This window comes from Mus caroli, unplaced genomic scaffold (genome assembly GCF_978045245.1).
Source record: "Mus caroli unplaced genomic scaffold, Mus_caroli_1 scaffold_8, whole genome shotgun sequence".
Classification (NCBI taxonomy): Eukaryota; Metazoa; Chordata; class Mammalia; order Rodentia; family Muridae; genus Mus; species Mus caroli.
In genome coordinates this window covers 114,228,277-114,247,159 of record NW_028227263.1, presented here as the reverse complement: position 1 = coordinate 114,247,159, position 18,883 = coordinate 114,228,277, and the positions used below count along the sequence as shown (strand labels likewise).

Here is an 18,883-nt window from a genome sequence, read left to right as displayed (position 1 = left end):
GCGGACCTCCCTCCCCGGAAGTGGGCTGACTCAGGTGCGCTCCTGCCTCCAGGGCCTGAACCAAGTGACCGCTTTGCCAGGAGGGCGTCTGCACCATAGGCGACCTGTGCAGCCACCTGTTGCTCTAGTCAAAGTTGAAAGGACTGAACTCCCTAAGGACAGAGACCCTCTGGGCGTGCTCCATCTGCCGAGAGGGGCCGGGCCTTGTGCGCACCTGTTCGCTGCTGGTCCACACCCCTGTCCCGGGAGCCGATGGACCCGCCTAGGTGCGCCCTGTAGGGAGGTGCCAAGCAGAGCCAGGTCCCAGCTGCCAGGGGAATGTCGGTGACGCAGCCTGCCTTCCCACTCTCGCCCTGGTGGGGGAAGTGCTGCGGTCTTTCTGGGCTCCCCATTTGAATGATTGGAGGAATCAATGAGATCGCACTAGAAAAGATGCTCTGGCCCCCTAGGGGACGCTCGTGGGGACTGCACCTTTTAAAAAGTTGCAGTCGTACTTCGGCAGTTTCCCTACTTCCCTTATTTCCTAACTTGTGGTTCCTTTTCCACCTCCCCCTCGGGTATCCCTCTCTCTTGGTCAGGCCTTCGAAGTTCTGATGATTAAAGGCTCTGAGCCAAGACTGGAGACCAACAGATCTGTTTCGGTTCAAAGGTTCCCAGGCCTCACCTGCACCCCGGGCGCTTAGCTCTCTTCCTTCTCAGCGCAACACTGCTGCTCCCTGGTGGCGCCGAGGGGAAACGCATTCTGGGAGACTGAACTGGCCACTGCCTGGTGAGTTGGGAACCTACCATTTTCTTCTCTGTTTTGTAAGTGGTGTCAGGTCACATTCTTCTGCTCAGAACTTTGCTGTGTTCCCTCTCAAGCAAAATTCAAAGTACATTGGCCTGATTGACCTTCCCCAGCCAACTTTTCTTAGTTGACTTCAGTCATACTGGCCTAGCTGGTCCTGGATCAGGTTTTCACATATGTCTGGCTTTAGCTACCAGAATTTCCTTCCTGCTGCGGACACCTGCTACCATTTCCCCTAGGACCGCTTTTAAAGGCAAAGGCGTCTCATAAAATTTCACCCTGTTCCCATGTGGCTTAAAAAAATCATGGTTTCAAAAATAGAGGAAATTGCCACCGCCGTCATTTTTACCACGTGTAATCCTAAACTAGTGGTATGTGTTACTTTGTGTTTTGTAGATGTCATTATTATCAATATGTTACCAATACCTAAAACTTGGTCATCATCTTCAACATAGGAAAGAAAGAATCTGTTTTTGATTAGAACCCACACTAGTCACTTTCACTCAACATTTTTACCGCCTCCAAAGATAACATCTTCCACGTTGAAGTCTTGAGAGTAGAATCTCAGCATATACCCCAGGGCAGGCTTATCCCCAAGTTCTCTCGCCTACTTTCCTCCCTTCAAACCATTTACTGTCATCCGATATTTTACTAATAAGGTTTTTAACCACCTATCTTATTCCGTCCCAAAGAGAACATTGCTTAGCAAGTATTCCATCCCTCCATTTCCTGGCCCTTCTGCAGTTAGCTGGGGCTATCCTGTCAATTATAGTGAGTAACATATAAGCAAAAGTGAGGAGGGTCCCCCCCTCCCAGGCCAGAACATTTAATAGCCAGTGTGTGGAACAAGACCCTGCCCCCCTTCTCCTGCCACAGCAAATGTTGCAGATGGCATCTGTGGGGCCCTTGAGGAGGAGCACTCTCCACTAGCCAGTGCTGGGCATAAAAGAGTGAGAAAAGAATGGAGTTTCGAAGCTAAGATTCCAGAATGGGCTTCTTAGGTTATGTGATCTAGGCTGTCCCAGTCAGTAGGTCCCAGCTACACCAAGGGGAGTTTGTTGATGATTGGAGAGTCTTTATTAACTACAGGAGAGGAGGCCCTCATCATGGCTTCCCGCTGGACTTCAGGAACAGTAGAGACCAGGACCTCTCCCTCTCCCTTCTGATAGACACGAAGCCCTTGTCCCATTCCCATGTCAGGTACTTTCCATCTCTGTGACACATGCCGGTGAGAAACGGGTGTTGTTTGCTTATTTGTTTAAATCTTGGTTCATGGTTTCAAAGGTTTCTGGGCACGGCTGGCGGGCTGCATCATCTGGGGCTTGCATTGCATGGTGGGAGAGGCACAGAACCAAGTTCAGTGCTTGCTTCCTGGAGGCCAGGACACAGAGAGGCAGACAGGAAGAGGACAGGGACAATATAGACCTAAGGACACAGCTGTAGTCCTGCTAACTGGGTCCCATGTTCCAGTGGTGGACCAGCATGACACCATCTTAAGATTAAGAGCTGGGCTGGAGAGATGGCTCAGCGGTTAAGAGCACTGACTGCTCTTCCGAAGCTCCTGAGTCCAAATCCCAGCAACCACATGATGGCTCACAACCATCTGTAATGAGATCTGATGGCTTCTTCTGGTGTGTCTAAAGACAGCTACAGTGTACTTACATATAATAAATTAATCTTCAGAAAAGAATTAAGAGCCATCTTGTTACAAGGTCATTCCTGATTTCTATAAAACTGGTGTTTGACCATGATTTGACACATTTCCTGCACATGTTCCACCTCTTATAAATACTGTGACCTCCACCCTGATGAGATGCTCTGCCAAATAATTTTGAACTGTTCCTCCGAGGTCCTACATAACCAAAACCCCTTGAAAGCCCTCTGGCCTTGAAGTTTTGGAGCTAGTATAAAGCCCACCTTCTCCTGGGTTTGATGCGGTTTTCTCAGACTCCACTTTAGAGACCTATAGCCCCATCTGACAGAAAATAAAACTTGCCTCATTTGACCAAAGAATTTGGGTAATGGTCTTTATTCTTGTTCGGTGAGATCAACATTAAGGTTTCCAGTACCAGCAAAACTCATACCACCGGCCAGGTGGTGGTGGCGCACGTCTTTAATCCCAGCACTTGGGAGACAGAGGCAGGTGGATTTCTGAGTTTGAGGCCAGCCTGGTCTACAAAGTGAGTTCCAGGACAGCCAGGAATACACAGAGAAACCCTGTCTCGAAAAACCAAAATAAATAAATAAATTAATTAATTAATTAATTAAATTCACAAAATATGAACTTTAGAGGATGTCTGTATGAAAGCACACCGGTGTCTTTGTGTACTGGATGTGTGGAGAGCAAATAATTCTATTTCCTGGGGACATTTTAAGTTATATAGATAACACACACCTTTATTGAGTTTTTATTTTATAGTCACCGGTTTGCCTGCATATAGGTCTGTGCATCACGTGTGTATCTGGTGCCTGCAGAAGCAGAAGAGGGTATCAGATCCCCTGGGATTGGAATTACAGTTATGAGCTGCCATGTGGGTGCTGGGAGTCCCATCCCAGGTCCCCAGGAGAAGGTACCAGTGTTCTCAACTGCTGAGCCATCTCTCCAGCCCAGGTTGTTATATTTGATGTACATGTGAAGAAACTTGCTGAACCACGGTGCACAGGGCTGGTGGTGCCCACGTTCTGTGGGTGACGTCACAGTACCCAAGAAGGTTCTGAAGTTCCTTGCCTAGTTTAGTCGGCCATGCTGGCTACTCTGTGGCTGGTTGGTCTTTCTCTTCCCGTGCTGTGGGCCCAGAGACTAATCAGCTGTCCCTACAAGAATGTGTGTCAGTATGCCCTGCTCTCAGGCAGTGACGTGATACTGCAGTGTAACTATCCCAAAGCACTTTGGTATTTTTCTTCATCTTTAGAGGACAGACTGTCCCTGGTCAGCTCCAAGCCTGATGGGAGGGTACTGCCTGGGAGCGACCTGCAGTTGTCTGACCCTAAGCCTTCCCAGACAGGCCTCTACCGCTGCCTGGATAATCACAAGGCCCGTTTAGTAGAATATGAGATTGACTTCCAGAACATAGCCCTGTTGCACATCACTCACAAAGACCTGGGCCAAGAGCCCATGGGAAATGAGAGCATGAACCTGGGAGGCAAGGTTCTTGTTTTTACCCGCTGGGATCCTTGGCAAGACTGTAACCGTTGCCAAAAGCCCGGTGAGCGCAAACGTCTAGGCTACTGCTATGTGGAGGAGCCCCAAGAAAAGCCCATGCCTTGCTGGCTCTACCTGAGAGAAGAGAAGGTGACCAACAGCCGCCTGAGGCCTGAACTCCAGGTACAAGCCTGCCAGGTGCCCTGCGACACCACCACGGAGACCAGCCAGCCATACTTCGTCTTTGACACATATCTGCTGGACAAACCCAACAGCAATGCTCGACTCAAGTGTCCCTTGGCTTCCATCTACAGGTAATGAGCAGGCGCAGGATGCTCACAGCTCTTCTCTTGGCCCTCACCTAAGCCCAGTCTCCAGAGCTATCTGGTGCTAGGGGTCTCCATTAATAGACAAGCCAGCACTTCTTCCCAACCCAGAAGCCTTCATGGTCAGAGTCTAGAGGGATCGGTTTGCTTAGATATTTCCACACCTGAAATAATGTCTGAACTGGGATCTGGGCAAAGGATGCAGAGAAAGGTGGTGACTGAGAAAGACCTATTACCAGTCCACACAGGCAGCCTGGAGCCTGAGACTCAGCCAATGCAAACACTGATGTGAGGTCCTGCTGCTGGACCCGGAGGGGTGTGGTTTGTCCCTCTGTCCTCCACCAATGGCATGGTGTCTTAGACTTCTTCCCTTTTTATTTTTTGAGACAGGGTCTTACGGTGTAGTCTTTGCTGGCCTGGAACTGGCTATATACCAGGCTGACCTTGAACTCACAAGAGATCTGCCTCCCTCCACCTCCTGGATGCTGAAATTAAGAGTGTATACCACCACACCTGGCACGAGTTTGTTTGTTTCTCTGACTGTCGATGGCAAAGGGTGGTGACATAACATCATAATAATTGGATAAAAAATTGCAACAGCTATAGGTATTGCATGCAGAAACTATTGGCAAAAACGTAAATGAATCTGCTAATGTACTGAGACCCTGTGTAAAGAATAAGGCCCCAAACAAACAAACCAGCAAAACAAAACAAACTAAAATCAGTCCCCCAAACCTAGACTTAGAAAACTTTCTGGAAGACAGCTCGTCAGATGTTTCCTGCTGAATGTCCTTGGTTTTCACAACCATGGGTGATATTTTAGTTCTTTTTAGTTGTTCCTTTTAATTCTCATAAGAATCACAGTTATTTTATTTTTATTTAAGATTTATATATTTGTCTTTTATGCGTATCTGTGTTTTTATCTGCATGTATATCTGTGCACCGTGTGTGCAGTGCTCACAGAGGCCAGAAGAGGGCACTGGGTTGCCTGGAACTGGAGTTACAGAGGTTATGACCTTTTCCTGCAGGCACTGGGAATTGAACTTAGGTCCTCTGGAAGATCAGCTAGTGCTCTTGATGGCTTAGTCACCCCTCTAGCCCCTAAATTAGTGGTTCTCAACCTGCCTAACATTGTGACCCTTTAATACAGTTCCTCATGCTGTAATCCCCTCCCCAACCATAACATTGTTTTTCATTGCTACTTTATAACTGTAGCTTTTTTTTTTTTTTTTTTCTTTTCTACTGAGTGGTGTCTCAGTTCCTAAGACCTTTGGAAATGTGTTTTCTGGTGGTTAGGGCCAACAGGTTGAGAAACACTGCCCTAAATGGTTCCTTTATAAGGAAAATGTTGAGTGTATATATCTACTTAGGCATGTGAAGGTCGTTGGAAGGTCCCTCCCCACTTTCCAGTGGGCGTCTATTCCAGGGCCTGTGTGTTTCCTTATTGTTATTCTGGAGGGGTTGAGTGAGAAATAGCCCCAACAGACTGGAGTGTTTGAACACTTGGTCCCTGCCATGATGACAGTGGACTAAGTAAGCCTCAATTAAGCGCTTTCCTTCATAAGAGTTGCTGTGGCCATGATGTCTTGTCACAGTAATGGAAAGTGACACCTGAATGCAGAATAGAAAAGACACGTGCATGTAGCTATAGTATGTTTTTGTTTTTGCTTTCTTTTCTGTGGCTATGGAACTCAAGGCTTTATGCATTCTAGGAGAACATTCTACCACTAAGCTATCCCCAGCCCTTTGTATTCATTATGTAGCTCAGACTTGCTTTGAACTCAGAATCTTCCTGCTTTTGCCTCCTAAGTATTGAAATTATAGACACATGCCATTCCTAGCTCCATTCATTATCTTTTTATGTCATTAAGGAGCAGTACTAATATCTCCTTTTAAATTATTTTAAATTAGTCCCAGCACTTGGGATGCAGATCTCTGTGACTCTGAGGCCAGCCTGGTCCACACAGAGAGTTCCAAGCCAATTAGGCCTACACAGTGAGACTCTGTCTCAAAAACCAAAACAAGATCTTCCAGATGGTTCAGTGGGTGAAAGCACTTGCCACCAAATCCAGTGACTTCAGTTTAGTCCCCAAAGAGAACATAGTGGAGAAAGAGAAATGTCTTTGACAAGTTGTCCTCTGCCCCCCCCCCCCCCGCCCACAGTCACCACGTGTGTGCCTGGAATCATACACATGCTTGTGGAGACACAACAGCTGTTGTGCAACAGTTCCCCCCCCCCCCCCCCAGATTGAAACATGCCATCCTGCAGGGAAGCTCTTTAAGCTCAAAAATAGTTTCAGGAAGTCTCTGAAACTGATCAGATTCACTAGGCCCCTTCTGCCAGGGTAAACCATAAAAGCTGCAAAGAGGATTCTGAGACTGGACCAGCTGCCTGGAGGAAACAGAAACCAGCTGAGCAGCCTGGAAGAGCTTTAAGCCAATTGAGGCACCTGGAAAGGACACCCTCCAACCTGCTAAGTTCACCAGTCTCCCAGTTTTGTGACCTGTCACCCACACTGGGGTGGGCTTTGAGCTGTTTCAGCTCCTGTAAGCAACCCCAATCCTAAGGAGGCAGCTTGGTGGCATCTGCCCTTTGGTTGTGTGTTCCCTGTCTGGGATGAGGGGACATGTGTGTATGTGGTGACTCCCCAGGAAAAGCTTTGTCATACAACACCCACATATGAATACGTGAAAACAAATTAAAAAAATGACAAAATCCAAAGTAAACAAATGAAAACAAAAATCAGGTAGCTTTCAACAAAAAAATCTCCACAAAAGCACGGTTCTGTATGGACCAGCTGAAGCCATGAGAATGACCAGGGCCTGTCTGCCTTAGGAACAGTTAGTCCACATTCATCAGCCTAGTAGCCTTCTAAAAAGTCACTGCCATGGCTGACATAGCTGGTAATGTGTGACCTTGTGTGTGGCAAAGGTGGCAGGTGCCTTGCTTCTTTGAGTGATGGCTGGCCCTTGATAGTCACCAAACACCTGTGCATAGGAGACACCAAAGGCAATCACGTCTGGGTTATGTCAGAGTTGATCCATTGCACTGATCTAGGCTAGTCTGAGAAGATGTTTGAAAAGGGATTGGGGGTGGAAGAAACCACAAACAGTCTTTATTTAAGATGCACTTTGCAGGTATCTTGGAGGAAGAGTTAGGGACCAGTCTATGTGAAGGTCCTAAAGCAGGCATGCCTGTGCTTGGCTGGAATGCTCAGGAAAACAGGACAGAAGTTAATATGGCTGGGGTGATATAGGAAGAGAGATATAGGAAGTCAGAACCATGACCAGCAAGAATTTGGTTACTGCTCCATCCCCAGGGTTAGGAAGTACAACTTTGTTGGGCTGGAGAGATGGCTCAGCAGTTAACAGCACTGGCTGCTTTTCCAAAGGTCCTGAGTTCAATTCCCAGCACCCACATGGTGCCTCATAACCATCTAAAATGAAATCTGGTGCCCCCTTTTGGTGTGCAGGCATAGGTGCATACAGAACATTGTATACTAAATGAATAAATCTTTTTAAAAACGTGTGTCAGGGCCAGGCAGCGGTGGCACATGCCTTTAATCCCAGCACTTGGGAGGCAGAGGCAGGTGGATTTCTGAGTTCAAGGCCAGCCTGGTCTACAGAGTGAGTTCCAGGACAGCCAGGGCTACATAGAAAACCCTGTCCAAAAAACATAAACAAACAAACAAATAAATAAATAAATAGAAGTGTGTCAGGGAGAGATGGCTCAGTGGTTAGGAGCACTGGCTGCTTTTCCAGAGGACCTGAGTTTGGTTCCCAGCACCCACATGGAGGTTCATAACTGTCTGTAATTCTAGTTCCAGGGAAGCTGAGCCAAACAGAGTTCAAGGCAGCCTGGGCTCCACAGTGAGTTCCAGGCCAGCCAGGGCTACAGTAAGGCTGTGTCTCGGACACAGTCTACCTATATAGGAACCGTTGCTTAATGTTCACATGTGTCATATATCAGTACCTGGGCCTGAAACTCACCTCTCAGGATAGCAGGTGATAGAGAAAGACCCAACTAAGCAAATTACATCTCAACTTGTCACAAAGGGAGCTGGTGGCTTCATAGCCTCTCAGTTCACCTCACAATGTGCAGGCTGGTGGCCAGTACACAGCCATCTTCCCAGTCCACCATGCTTACCATCCTGTGGACACTGCTAAGCTCGGCTCTCCCAGTGTTGGGGCCCCACACTCCCGTCAGCTGTCCCAAAGCCAAGGAATGTTTCCTGGCTCTCCTCTCCAGCCATGATGTGCTCTTGGAATGCACTATCTCCGATACAAACTGGTTATTCTCTAGGCTCAGTGGAGGTGGTAAGCCCATCAACCTATCCAGTGTTTCCAATATAAGAAAGAGCCCAGAAGGTGGTCTCCATATTCACAACCCATTACCCTCCAGCACGGGCCTCTACCAATGCCTGGACAAGTATGGAACCCAAGTGACCAGTTACAAGATTGATTTCCAAGATATCACCAAGCTGCATGCCACGCATACAAACCTGGGTCAGAAGCCCCTAATGAATAAGACACTGAATCTGGGTCACAGAGAGGTAGTGTATACCCAATGGGGACCTTGGCAGAGATGCAATAACTGTGGGAGACAGGGAGAGCGCAAACGCCTGGGTTACTGCTACATCAAGGAGCCCTTAGAGGAGCCTGTACCCTGTGGGCTCTACTTGTGGGGTGCAAATATGTTTTACGCCCGAATAAGGCCTGAGATGCAGGTGGAAATCTGCTTTGTGGGGTGCCAAGGTCATCTGACGGGTGGAGACTACGTCATCTTCGATAACTTCAGGCTCACAGAGGAGTCCGGATCGGCATGGCTTACCTGTCCCTTCGCATCCATCTACAGGTGATGGGACCTTTACACCAGCTCTGTCCCTGGTCCCTTGTCCCCAGGGTTCTTCATGGTGAATCTGTGCCAGGCTAGTAGGGGCATCTTGGTAGGTCAATCCATTGAAAGCAATGACGAAGCTAGGGATGCTGGATGCATCTCTTTAGTCTGAAACATAGAGCAAGAATGTGTGTCTGAGGGGGCTGGTGAGATGGCTCAGTGGGTAAGAGCACCCGACTGCTCTTCCGAAGGTCCAGAGTTCAAATCCCAGCAACCACATGGTGGCTCACAACCATCCGTAACGAGATCTGGCGCCCTCTTCTGGAGTGTCTGAAGACAGCTGCAGTGTACTTATATATAATAAATAAATAAATCTTAAAAAAAAAAAAAAAGAATGTGTGTCTGAAAGGATACAGACTATGGGAGGAGGGTTTAAAAAAAAGATTTATTAGTTTATTTCATGTATATGGGTACACTGTAGTTGTCTTCAGACACTCCAGAAGAGGGCATCAGACCCCATTACAGATGGTTGTGAGCCACCATGTGGTTGCTGGGAATTGTACTCAGGACCTCTGGATCCTAACCAGTCAGTGATCTTTTTTTTTTTTTAAAGATTTATTTATTTATTATATGTAAGTACACTGTAGCTGTCTTCAGACACTTCCAGAAGAGGGCGCCAGATCTCGTTGCGGATGGTTGTGAGCCACCATGTGGTTGCTGGGATTTGAACTCTGGACCTTCGGAAGAGCAGTCGGGTGCTCTTACCCACTGAGCCATCTCACCAGCCCTCAGTCAGTGATCTTAACCCAGCCCGGGAATAGGGTTTTTTGCTTTGCTTTGCTTTCTTAAGAATCTCACACTTACTAATTTCTCTATTTATTGTTTGAAATGATAAGGTTCTTCAAAGATTAAGGGAACTGTGTTGCTCACTGGCAACGTGGCTTTCCAAACAAACCAGTGAAATTTTCTCTGGACTGTGACAGCATCATGACATCACTCATGATGCTGGTTGAAACAAAGAGCAGGCTTCTGTTGAGGCTCCCGTTGCTTCATTGAGGGTTTCCAGTTAAGTCCTGCTTTTCTGCTTAACTCTGGTAGTTTAACTCAGCTTATAATATTCACATAAAGGAATCTATAGGATTATTCTCTGTTAAAAGCATTTTAAATGGAACATTACTTACGAAATAGTCCGTGGTTATATGTAACGTCACTAAGAGCGAGTTTTGTGAGCTAAGATTGACAATGTTTTGAAAGCAGTGTGACGATTTAAATTTAACTATTATTTCCTATTCTTTTAAATTGCATGTAGGTGTCTGTATGTTTGTGGTTATGTGCACATTAGTTGAAGGTACCTGCAGAGGTCAGGTCTTCTGGAGCTCAAATTAGACAATATTAAGCCCCCTGTCATGGGTGCTGAGAACCAAACTTGGGTCCTCTGCAAGAGCAGAAGTGTTCTTAACCACTGAATCATCTCTGTGGTCCCCAAAGCAAATAGTTTGTTTTATTTGTTTGTTAGTTTAGTTTTTTTGGGGGGGCGGGGGTTGCTTTCTTTTTGAGACAGGGACTCACTATGTTGCCCTGGCTATCCTGGAACTAATATAGACCAGACTAGCCTCAGACGCATCGAGACCTCCTACCTATGCCTCATGAGTTCATATCTCATAAGACTCATGTTTTACATTTTTTAATCCGGCCAAAACTGGAGGTGGGAAGATATCTCAACAGTTAAATCATCCTCTGTGCAATCTATAAGGAGTTCAAATCCTCGGAACCCACACAAATGTTGGGTGGTGTGGTGGCTCGCCTGTTCTTTAAGCCTTTGAAAGTGGAGACAGCGAGTACCTGGAGGAAGAGTGGCCTAGTTATCCTGGCTAGAGAGAGTTCTCATGTCGATGAACTCTGGGTTTTACTGAGAGACCTTGCTTCAATGAACAAAGCAGGAGAAAAATTGAGAAAGACTTCCGACATCAATTTTGGGCACACACACACACAAACACATGCATGCATGCACCTGCACACAGGTGAGTACTTACACACAGACACGCAAACACCACACACGTACACATGAAAAGGAAAAAAATGCTAAGGATATTAAGCATTTTCTTAGAACAAATAAAGTCATTGTGGTCAACACACAGAAAAACAATCTCACTCAAATTATAAAATGTTAAAATATGCCCTAGGTGACAAAGAGAAACGTTTTTGTTGTTTATTAATGTATTGTGTGATATTTAAATATTCAGAATTAGTAGCAATACTTTGTGTGTGTATGTGTGTGTGTGTGTGTACGTACTATGTCAGAGTACAGTGTTATACCAAAGAGGCTGATAAGAAGGGACTACAAGCTGAGTCAGTATGATGGTATACGTGTCTAGTCCCAGCAATTGGGATACATAGCCAGGCAGATCTCTCAGTCTGAGGTTATCCTGATCTACATAGCCAGTTCTAGGCCAGCTGGGGCTACATAGTGAGACCCTTTCTCAAAAAGGAGGGGGATTGAAACCTACTTTGGACTGATGAAGGATGCACAAGAGACTCAGCTCCTCTCTCTCGCGCAGATTGATCCTTCCTGTGTATCAGTGGTCACACTTCATTTGTATATGAGAATGGTCAGAAGAAGGCCCAAGTTAATGTAATCCCAGAAAACACTAATGGAGTTTTTTTTTAAAGACGTATTGTTTTTATATGTTATTTTGCCTGCATCTATGTATGTTCAGTGTGTGTGTAGTGGCTATTCTTGGTTGTCAACTTGACTATATTTGGAATGAACTACAATCCAGAATTGGAAGGCTCACCAGTGACCCTTATCTGGAGGCTTGGAGATCCTTATCTGGATCTTGGTATGGAGATCTTGAGACATAGTGGCTATGGATTCCAGAAGATTAAATCTCCGAGTTTAAGGAGATTTAATCTGGGCTACACCTTTCATCTGGGATTAAAGGTGTGGTGGAACACACCTTTAATCTGGGCTACACCTTCTGCTGGAGACAATATAAGGACATTGGAAGAAGGGAGTCTAGCTCTTGCTCCTTTGCCTGCTTGCCGTGTGAGACTGAGTAACTGCTAGATCCTTGAACTTCCATTCACAGCTGCGACTGAACCATTGTTGGGAATTGGGCTGCCGACTGTAAGTCATCAATAAATTCTTTTACTATATAGAGACTATCCATAAGTTCTGTGACTCTAGAGAACCCTGACTAATACAGAGAGAGAGTGAGTGTGTGTGTGTGTGTGTGTGTGTGTGTGTGTGTGTGTCACCCTTGGGAGCCAGAAGAGAGTCAGGTCTCCTGGAACTGGAGTTATGGATGCTTTTGAACTGCCATGAGGGTGCTGGGAACCTAATCTCAGTCCTCTGAAAGAGCACCCAGTGTTCTTAACCACTGAACCATCTCTCCAACTTTGACACCTCCTTCTTTGGAGAGCAAGAATAGATACCGCTGAAATGCAGCAAACTGTTAGGCCATAGTGATTTTTTTTTTAAATCTGATATGTATGAGTATTTTGCCTGCATGTATGCATGTATGCCATGTGTGTGTTTGTGCTGCCTAAAAAGGACAGAGAGGGCATTGGATTCCTTAAAACTGAAGTTACAGATGCTTGTGAGCCACCATGTGGATTTGGGAACCAGACCCAGGTTCTCTGGAAGAACAGCCGGTGTTCTTACATACCGAGCCGTCTCTTCAGGCTGGTCAAAACCATAATAATTAGATAAGGCCTAAAAGCATCAACCTCCCCCAAGACCATGATGTGCATCAGGTGTTCTTTCTGCTTAACTTAAGTCTTTGGCCAACCAAACCTTTTTATCACCCATTGGACTTTGACTCCTCAAGGTATAGATTAGAGGACCGAGTGAGGGTGTCACTACAGGATAGAGCCAGGAGGAAGGGTTTCCCGTGATTCCCTGTGAACTCGTTTCGAGGGTGAGTGTAGACAGATATGTAGCCCTAAAGAATAAAAGCCCAGCAATGAGGCGATACCCACAAGTCCCGAAGGCCTTCCCCATGTCCTCTATGGGTCCTCCCCTCAGCACACCCTTAACAATGCCAATATAAGAGACCAAAACAAGTCCCACCAGTGTGACCACACACAAGGCAGTAACTGTGGAGAGTCATTTTCCAGGAAAGTTGTGCCTGCACAGGTAATTTCAGGCTTTACATACACATAACCATCCACTGTGAGATGACCCCACCCCCACCCCCAGAGAGGCAATTGGAAGATAGAGGTGATCTAAACTCCACAAAACCACTGATCTGAGCCACGGTAGCCAGTGCCAGAGGATCTCTGAGTGTGTGATGGCTCCATAATACAGAGGTTGAGAAATAGCATCACAACCTCTAGTGTTGGAGACACACACACACACACACTCTGTGGAGCTTAAATCCTAAAGCCACAGAAAACTGGATTGCTCTCACAAGTGTGGCTAACTTCTCTGGGCCCTAGGGATTCCCAAGGATCTGGTGGAAGGTGCTTGGAGTAAAACAGAGGTCCAGGATAGAGAGACCAGAGGGGAAGGAAGACATGGGTGTATGGAGTTTGTGGTTCAAGAATAATTGATTCTAACTGTGGTGTTATCTGTCCGTGTCGGAATATAGACAGAGAAACAGCCAGCAAGGTCAGAGGAGCCTATACGAGGTTTAGAGCACTTGCAGGTCTCTGTAGCAGCAGCTCTCGAAGCACTGCACTGCTGGCCTCAGAAGTAGTGGATCTTGGAGGATGGGAAGCCACTGCAGGCACGAATTCAGTTCTGTAGCCCAAAGGAGTCTGGGGGTCTTGGAAGCAGAGGCAGGCAATAGTCCCTCTGTCTGCAGCCACTACCAGAGTCTTGAAGTGAGCTCATGTGCTCCCAGGAGTCTTGGAGAGACAGTTTTCCCTCTCTCTGTCCTCTGTTGACTCCTGTAGCCATGCTGTTGGTAAAACTGCAGAGGCTGATTTTGAGAGGCCCCTGGGCACCAGCTAGGTAGGTCTCAATTGGCTGAGTGTGCCTATGCAAATAAGGTGGGAATAGGACTAATCAGGGTAGAGTTGTCAGACTCGGTTGGAGAATGAAGAACCCTGGACCTAGCAAAAATTGCTGGAAATTCCAAGTCAGGTCTGCTCTGGTCTTGGTCTCTACAGAGGTGTGGAAAATTACCAGTGTTCCAGTGATGACACCCTTGGGTTGCCTGCTCCTGCCTCTGGCTGTCAGTTATACTGGGGAGGGGAGTCTCAGCAGAGTAAGTTTTTCTTTTGCCCCTATGGCTGCTGCTACACTAATAGCCACTGATAGTTCTCATTCTTTTGCCCTCAGCTTTGCTGTCTGAAAGATCCATATTGGGGCCACGTCTATCCATAACATGCCTGCAGGACAGGTTATGGGGGTTTGAGATCCACCCCATACTTGTCCCATACAACACCCACCAGGCCTGAGAGCAGACATCTGTAACAATGGCTCTGGAAGGGGGTGGGACAGAGATAGGTGGATCTTTGAAGCTCATTGGCTAGCCAACTTGGCAGAGTTTTGGAGACCTTATCTCAGGAAATACAGGTTGAGGATCTGGAGGAATGGGCTCAGTGGTAAAGAATGATTACTGTTCTATCAGCTCTGCGTTTGACTCTCCATGTCTGGTGGCTCACCGCTATCTGTAACTCCAGCTCCAGAGCGACCTTGCTCTTTGGCTACCTGCACTCTGCACACGAATACACAGACATGACACAAGTGATGGCCCACCAGTTAAGAGCACTTGGTGCTTTTGCATAAAACCCAGGCTCAGTTCCTAGCACCCACGTGGCTACTCAAAACTGTCTATAACTCCAGCTCCAGAGGATCTAATGACCCGGGGGCATCTGTGGAAACCAGGTACACATGTGGTGCATACACATAGATGGAGACAAAACACTCATATACATAAAAATAATGAATGAATGAATGAATGAATGAATGAAGCCCTAAAGGAAAATAAAAGTAGGAAGATTGAGGAAGATACCAGACATGGTCCCTTGGCCTCACATTCGTGTATGCACACGTATGTATGTACGTGCACAATTGCATGCACACATCCATGAACACACTTAACTGTTGGGGACTCTTGGGTATGGATTAAATGAACACACTTGGCTTTAAGGTGAGCATGAACTGGTGAAGAGCAAATGTGAATTGTTATTGTTCAGAAATTAAGGGTTCCCCTTGCCAAGAGCCCATGTGTTAAGGGTTTGGTTACCAACTGACAGGTTTTTAGAGAAGTGATTGGGTTCTGAGACTAATTCCTTGATGGAGTCATAATTGAATGGCACTATTGAGAGATGGTAGAAAAAATGAGGACTAAGCTGGGGGAAGTAGGTCAGTAGAGTGTGCCCGAGAGAGACAGACTTGTCTCTACTGCCTTCCCATTCTTCTCTGCTTCCTGGCTTCCTTAAGTTGTTTTCTCAGATATGTTAGCCCCGCAATGAGAAATAGGACTGACCCTCAGTTGTATTCATTTACCAGCACAAAGTACTGCAGCTTAAGATAATAGAACTTGGCTGGGTGTGGGGGTGCAGACCTTTAATCCCAGCACTGCGAGGCAGAGGCAGGTGGATCCCTGTGAGTTCCAGGCCTGCCAAGGCCACATAATAAGACCTTATCTCAAAATGATATAACAATAACAACAACAACAATAATGAATAATTGTATTTTCTCCCCACTTTGGAGCCTGGAAGTCAGAAGCAAGCTGCCTCAGGGATTGCACTGGGGGAGTAGCTACTGGTCACACTCTCAGATGCTGAGTAGCATCCATTCCTAATTTTTTTCTAACTTCTGTGAGAACCAGAGGCTCTTTGACGTTCCTGGGCTGGAGGCTTCATTGCTCATCCCTCTTCCATCTTTTCTTGGCTTTCATCCTGGGAGTCTTTATCTGCCTTGGCTCTCAAAGGTCACTGGGCATATTGGACCTCAAGGTCAATCTACCCCCCAATATGATGTCATTGCAACCCATTGACAAGAACCCAGTTTCGAAATAAGGTTTCATTCTGAGATTCTGGGAAATGCATAGAGTTTGGGTGGGCCTTATGGACAAATTGTGATGTTTAGGAGGGCTACTCAAGAAACTAGTGGCCTTGGCTCAGGCCACCCAGCCAGTCAGAGGTAGATGCTTCCCAGGCCATACTTCCTGAGCACCCACTGGTAACTTCTGTAGTGTTCTGTGGAGGGAACATGAAGCTGTTCTCTCCAGGACCCTGAACTTTGACCCCTATGTTCCTCCCATGCAGGCCTGTCCACTGGGAAGCTGACAACAGCCCTCTGACATGGCAGGACCAGCTCTCTGGCCAGGTCAGCACCATCATGGACCTGCACAGCGGTGGCCAGCACCTGAAGGTCTTCCAGCCAGCCACTTACAGATGTTTTGTGGAGCAGGAGCTCATAGCCCAGTTCAACCCCACTGAGAGACAATCCAAAGCCCAGAAGCCTTGGCAGGCCAGAATCCAGCCAGACAAGGCAGACTCCGTTCTTAGGAGACTGAAGTTGATGCTGCTGAGTATCTCTGTACTGGCCATTGGAGGGCTTCTCTGTAAGGTGGGTTTCCGTCCTGTCTGCGGCAAGAAGAGGAGTCAGGTCCTCCTGGTGAAATAAACTGAGCCTTCTGTAGCCAAGAGGACCCAGTATCTCTCCACTGTCCCATCCTTAGCTCTGGCCATCCATAAGCGGCACCACACGAGCTACTGGAGGTGTGTGAGCCAACATAGACCTGGATTAAGATCTAGTGGCTGCTTCACTCTTTGTTCTATGCCCCTGCTCGGCTTACCTATTGATCACCCCCATTGTACAGATAGGAAAACCGAGGGAAGTCTGTCTAGTGATTGGAGATTTGGAATTCTCGGGTTCCTCAGGAGGAGAAAGGGAAGGAGGGAACCTTCTCAGGGTGTGTGGTGTGACTTTCTCTGGGCAGGTGTGAACAACCATCTGTTCTTCCCAGATCAGACACTAATGACAGACTAAAGAAATGACTACATGAAACTGGTTTGGTGAAGTAGTAAGTTTATTGGAATTCCTTACAGGAGAATGGGGGGGTGCTTATATGAGCAAGGGTGACTCTAAAGTAGCTGCATCACCCAAAGGTCCAGCATAGGTGATGTCATGCATGAAAACTGCTTTCTTAGACTTTCTGTACAACTTATAGACAGCTCCATCCAAGAGTCTGTTCTTCCCCAGAGAATGGTCGCTGTTTGTGCAGCCACAGGGAGGGGTCCAAGCTTCCTGAGTCTGGGTCTTCCTTCTTCCTCCTAAAAGGAACATGCCAGCTGGAAAGGGATATTGATAACATCACAACAGGTGTCTCTGTTGCATATTGTGTCCTCATCACTCAGCCCTCTCTTCCAGGGACAAGATGGAGGACACACATGGGCATCTCCCAGCCCCACCTCTTCCCCATCTCGGTCTGCAATGGATCCCTAGTGGTTTTCCCTGCTTGGCCCCCAGGGCACCTTCCTCTTACATCACAGACATAGCCGCTGTCACACACACACACACACACACACACACACACACACACACACACACCATCCCCTTAGCTTAGACACATGTTATTGTTGCAGATTCTTGGGAGGGAAGAACCTTCATTGTTGCTCTGGGACAAGATGCTGGGCCCTGCTCAGTTGAACAGCAGGAATGGCTGGGCTTGGCTGTTCCCAGAAACTACACACACGGTTTAGCAGAAGAGCAAGACATGAAATTTTAATGCCTCTTAAGACTGCCCTACATTCGCATGGTGAAGTCTTGACAGGGCACACAGGAAGGGCTCCCAGGGCAGAATGTAGGCCCAGGAAATCAGGGTTAAGCTTCCTCTGTGTACCACACACCAAAGGCTTCACGTGACACACCAGACTCAAAGGTTCCTACAGAATGAGAGAAGGTTCCCAAGAGTCTATTGGGACTGGCTGGGGAAGCAGAAGCTGAGAATAACAATGATAAAAATAGTCAATATTTTTGGTCCTCTTCATGTGCCAAAACATAAACTTTTCCATAAACATCATGTCCCCACAAGCCACCACTAGTCAGCTGTTACTATCAGTCGCCTTTTGTTTTATAGCTGGGAACGTTAAGGCACAGAAGGTACATTGAGGCCTGAGGTCATACAGTGAGCTTGGGGGAAGGGCGGTTAATAGATGGGTTATTCAAGAGACCTCAGGGGCTGTGGAGATGGCTCAATGGGTAAGATCATGAGGACTTGGTTTGGTTCTATGTTAAAAAAAATAAAAAAGGAAGGTAGGTGTGGCCATTGTGTGCCTATAACCTCAGAACTGGGGCTCAGGTTACACAGGAGGGTATGGGGTTTTGGCTGCCAAACTCTGGGTTCAGTGAGAGAGCATGTCTCAAAGGAATAAGATAGGGGAGAGGTCGAGGGAGAGGGGGAGGGAGGGAGAAGGAGGGAAAGGGAGGGAAGGAGGGAGGGAGGGGGACAGGGGACACTGCCCTATACACATGGGAACACATACCTATACACACACACACCTGTACATACACCACACATACACACCTGTATACACACACACCTGTACACACACCTGCACACTCACCTGTATACACATACACACCAGCACCCTCCCCAGCAGGAACCTCTATCTACCCCTAGGTATCCTCTACCTGCAGTAGCCCCCACTGTGGTAGCCTGAGAAGGAACAGTGACAACCAACTGAAGCCTCTTCATTGAGTTAGTGGCCTGTCTACACAGCCCTGAAGGTTCCTAACCAAAGTGGAAGCTCTTAGCACCCCAATGGGACCTGTGACTTCCCACCTCCTGGTGCCCACATCTCTGTGTGGGGCTTTAAGTGTGGACTAG

At 47.1% G+C, this 18,883-nt stretch overlaps 1 protein-coding gene across 4 annotated transcripts; it reads left to right on the top strand.

Annotated features, from left to right (window-relative positions):
- Positions 1-122: 122 nt before the first annotated feature.
- Fam187b (family with sequence similarity 187 member B) lies at positions 123-18,425 on the top strand. Of its 4 annotated transcripts, none has more exons than XM_085841935.1 (2): positions 123-769; positions 16,317-18,425. In XM_085841935.1, the coding sequence occupies exon 2, from the start codon at positions 16,390-16,392 to the stop codon at positions 16,675-16,677; it is 288 nt and encodes a 95-aa protein (XP_085698061.1). In that variant the 5' UTR covers positions 123-769; positions 16,317-16,389; the 3' UTR covers positions 16,678-18,425. The 4 variants fall into 4 exon arrangements, with proteins under 4 accessions (XP_085698061.1, XP_021022286.1, XP_021022285.1 ...); XM_021166627.2 differs by lacking the exon at positions 123-769 and adding an exon at positions 3,455-4,243; XM_021166626.2 differs by lacking the exon at positions 123-769 and adding an exon at positions 8,370-9,110.
- Positions 18,426-18,883: the final 458 nt, after the last annotated feature.

Excerpts from the sequence above, each read along its gene's own strand:
- Fam187b (XM_021166626.2), top strand. The coding sequence starts at position 8,395 with ATGCTTACCATCCTGTGGACACTGCTAAGCTCGGCTCTCCCAGTGTTG. Across the intron at positions 9,111-16,316 it reads CCCTTCGCATCCATCTACAG|GCCTGTCCACTGGGAAGCTG; the intron begins GTGATGGGACCT and ends CCTCCCATGCAG.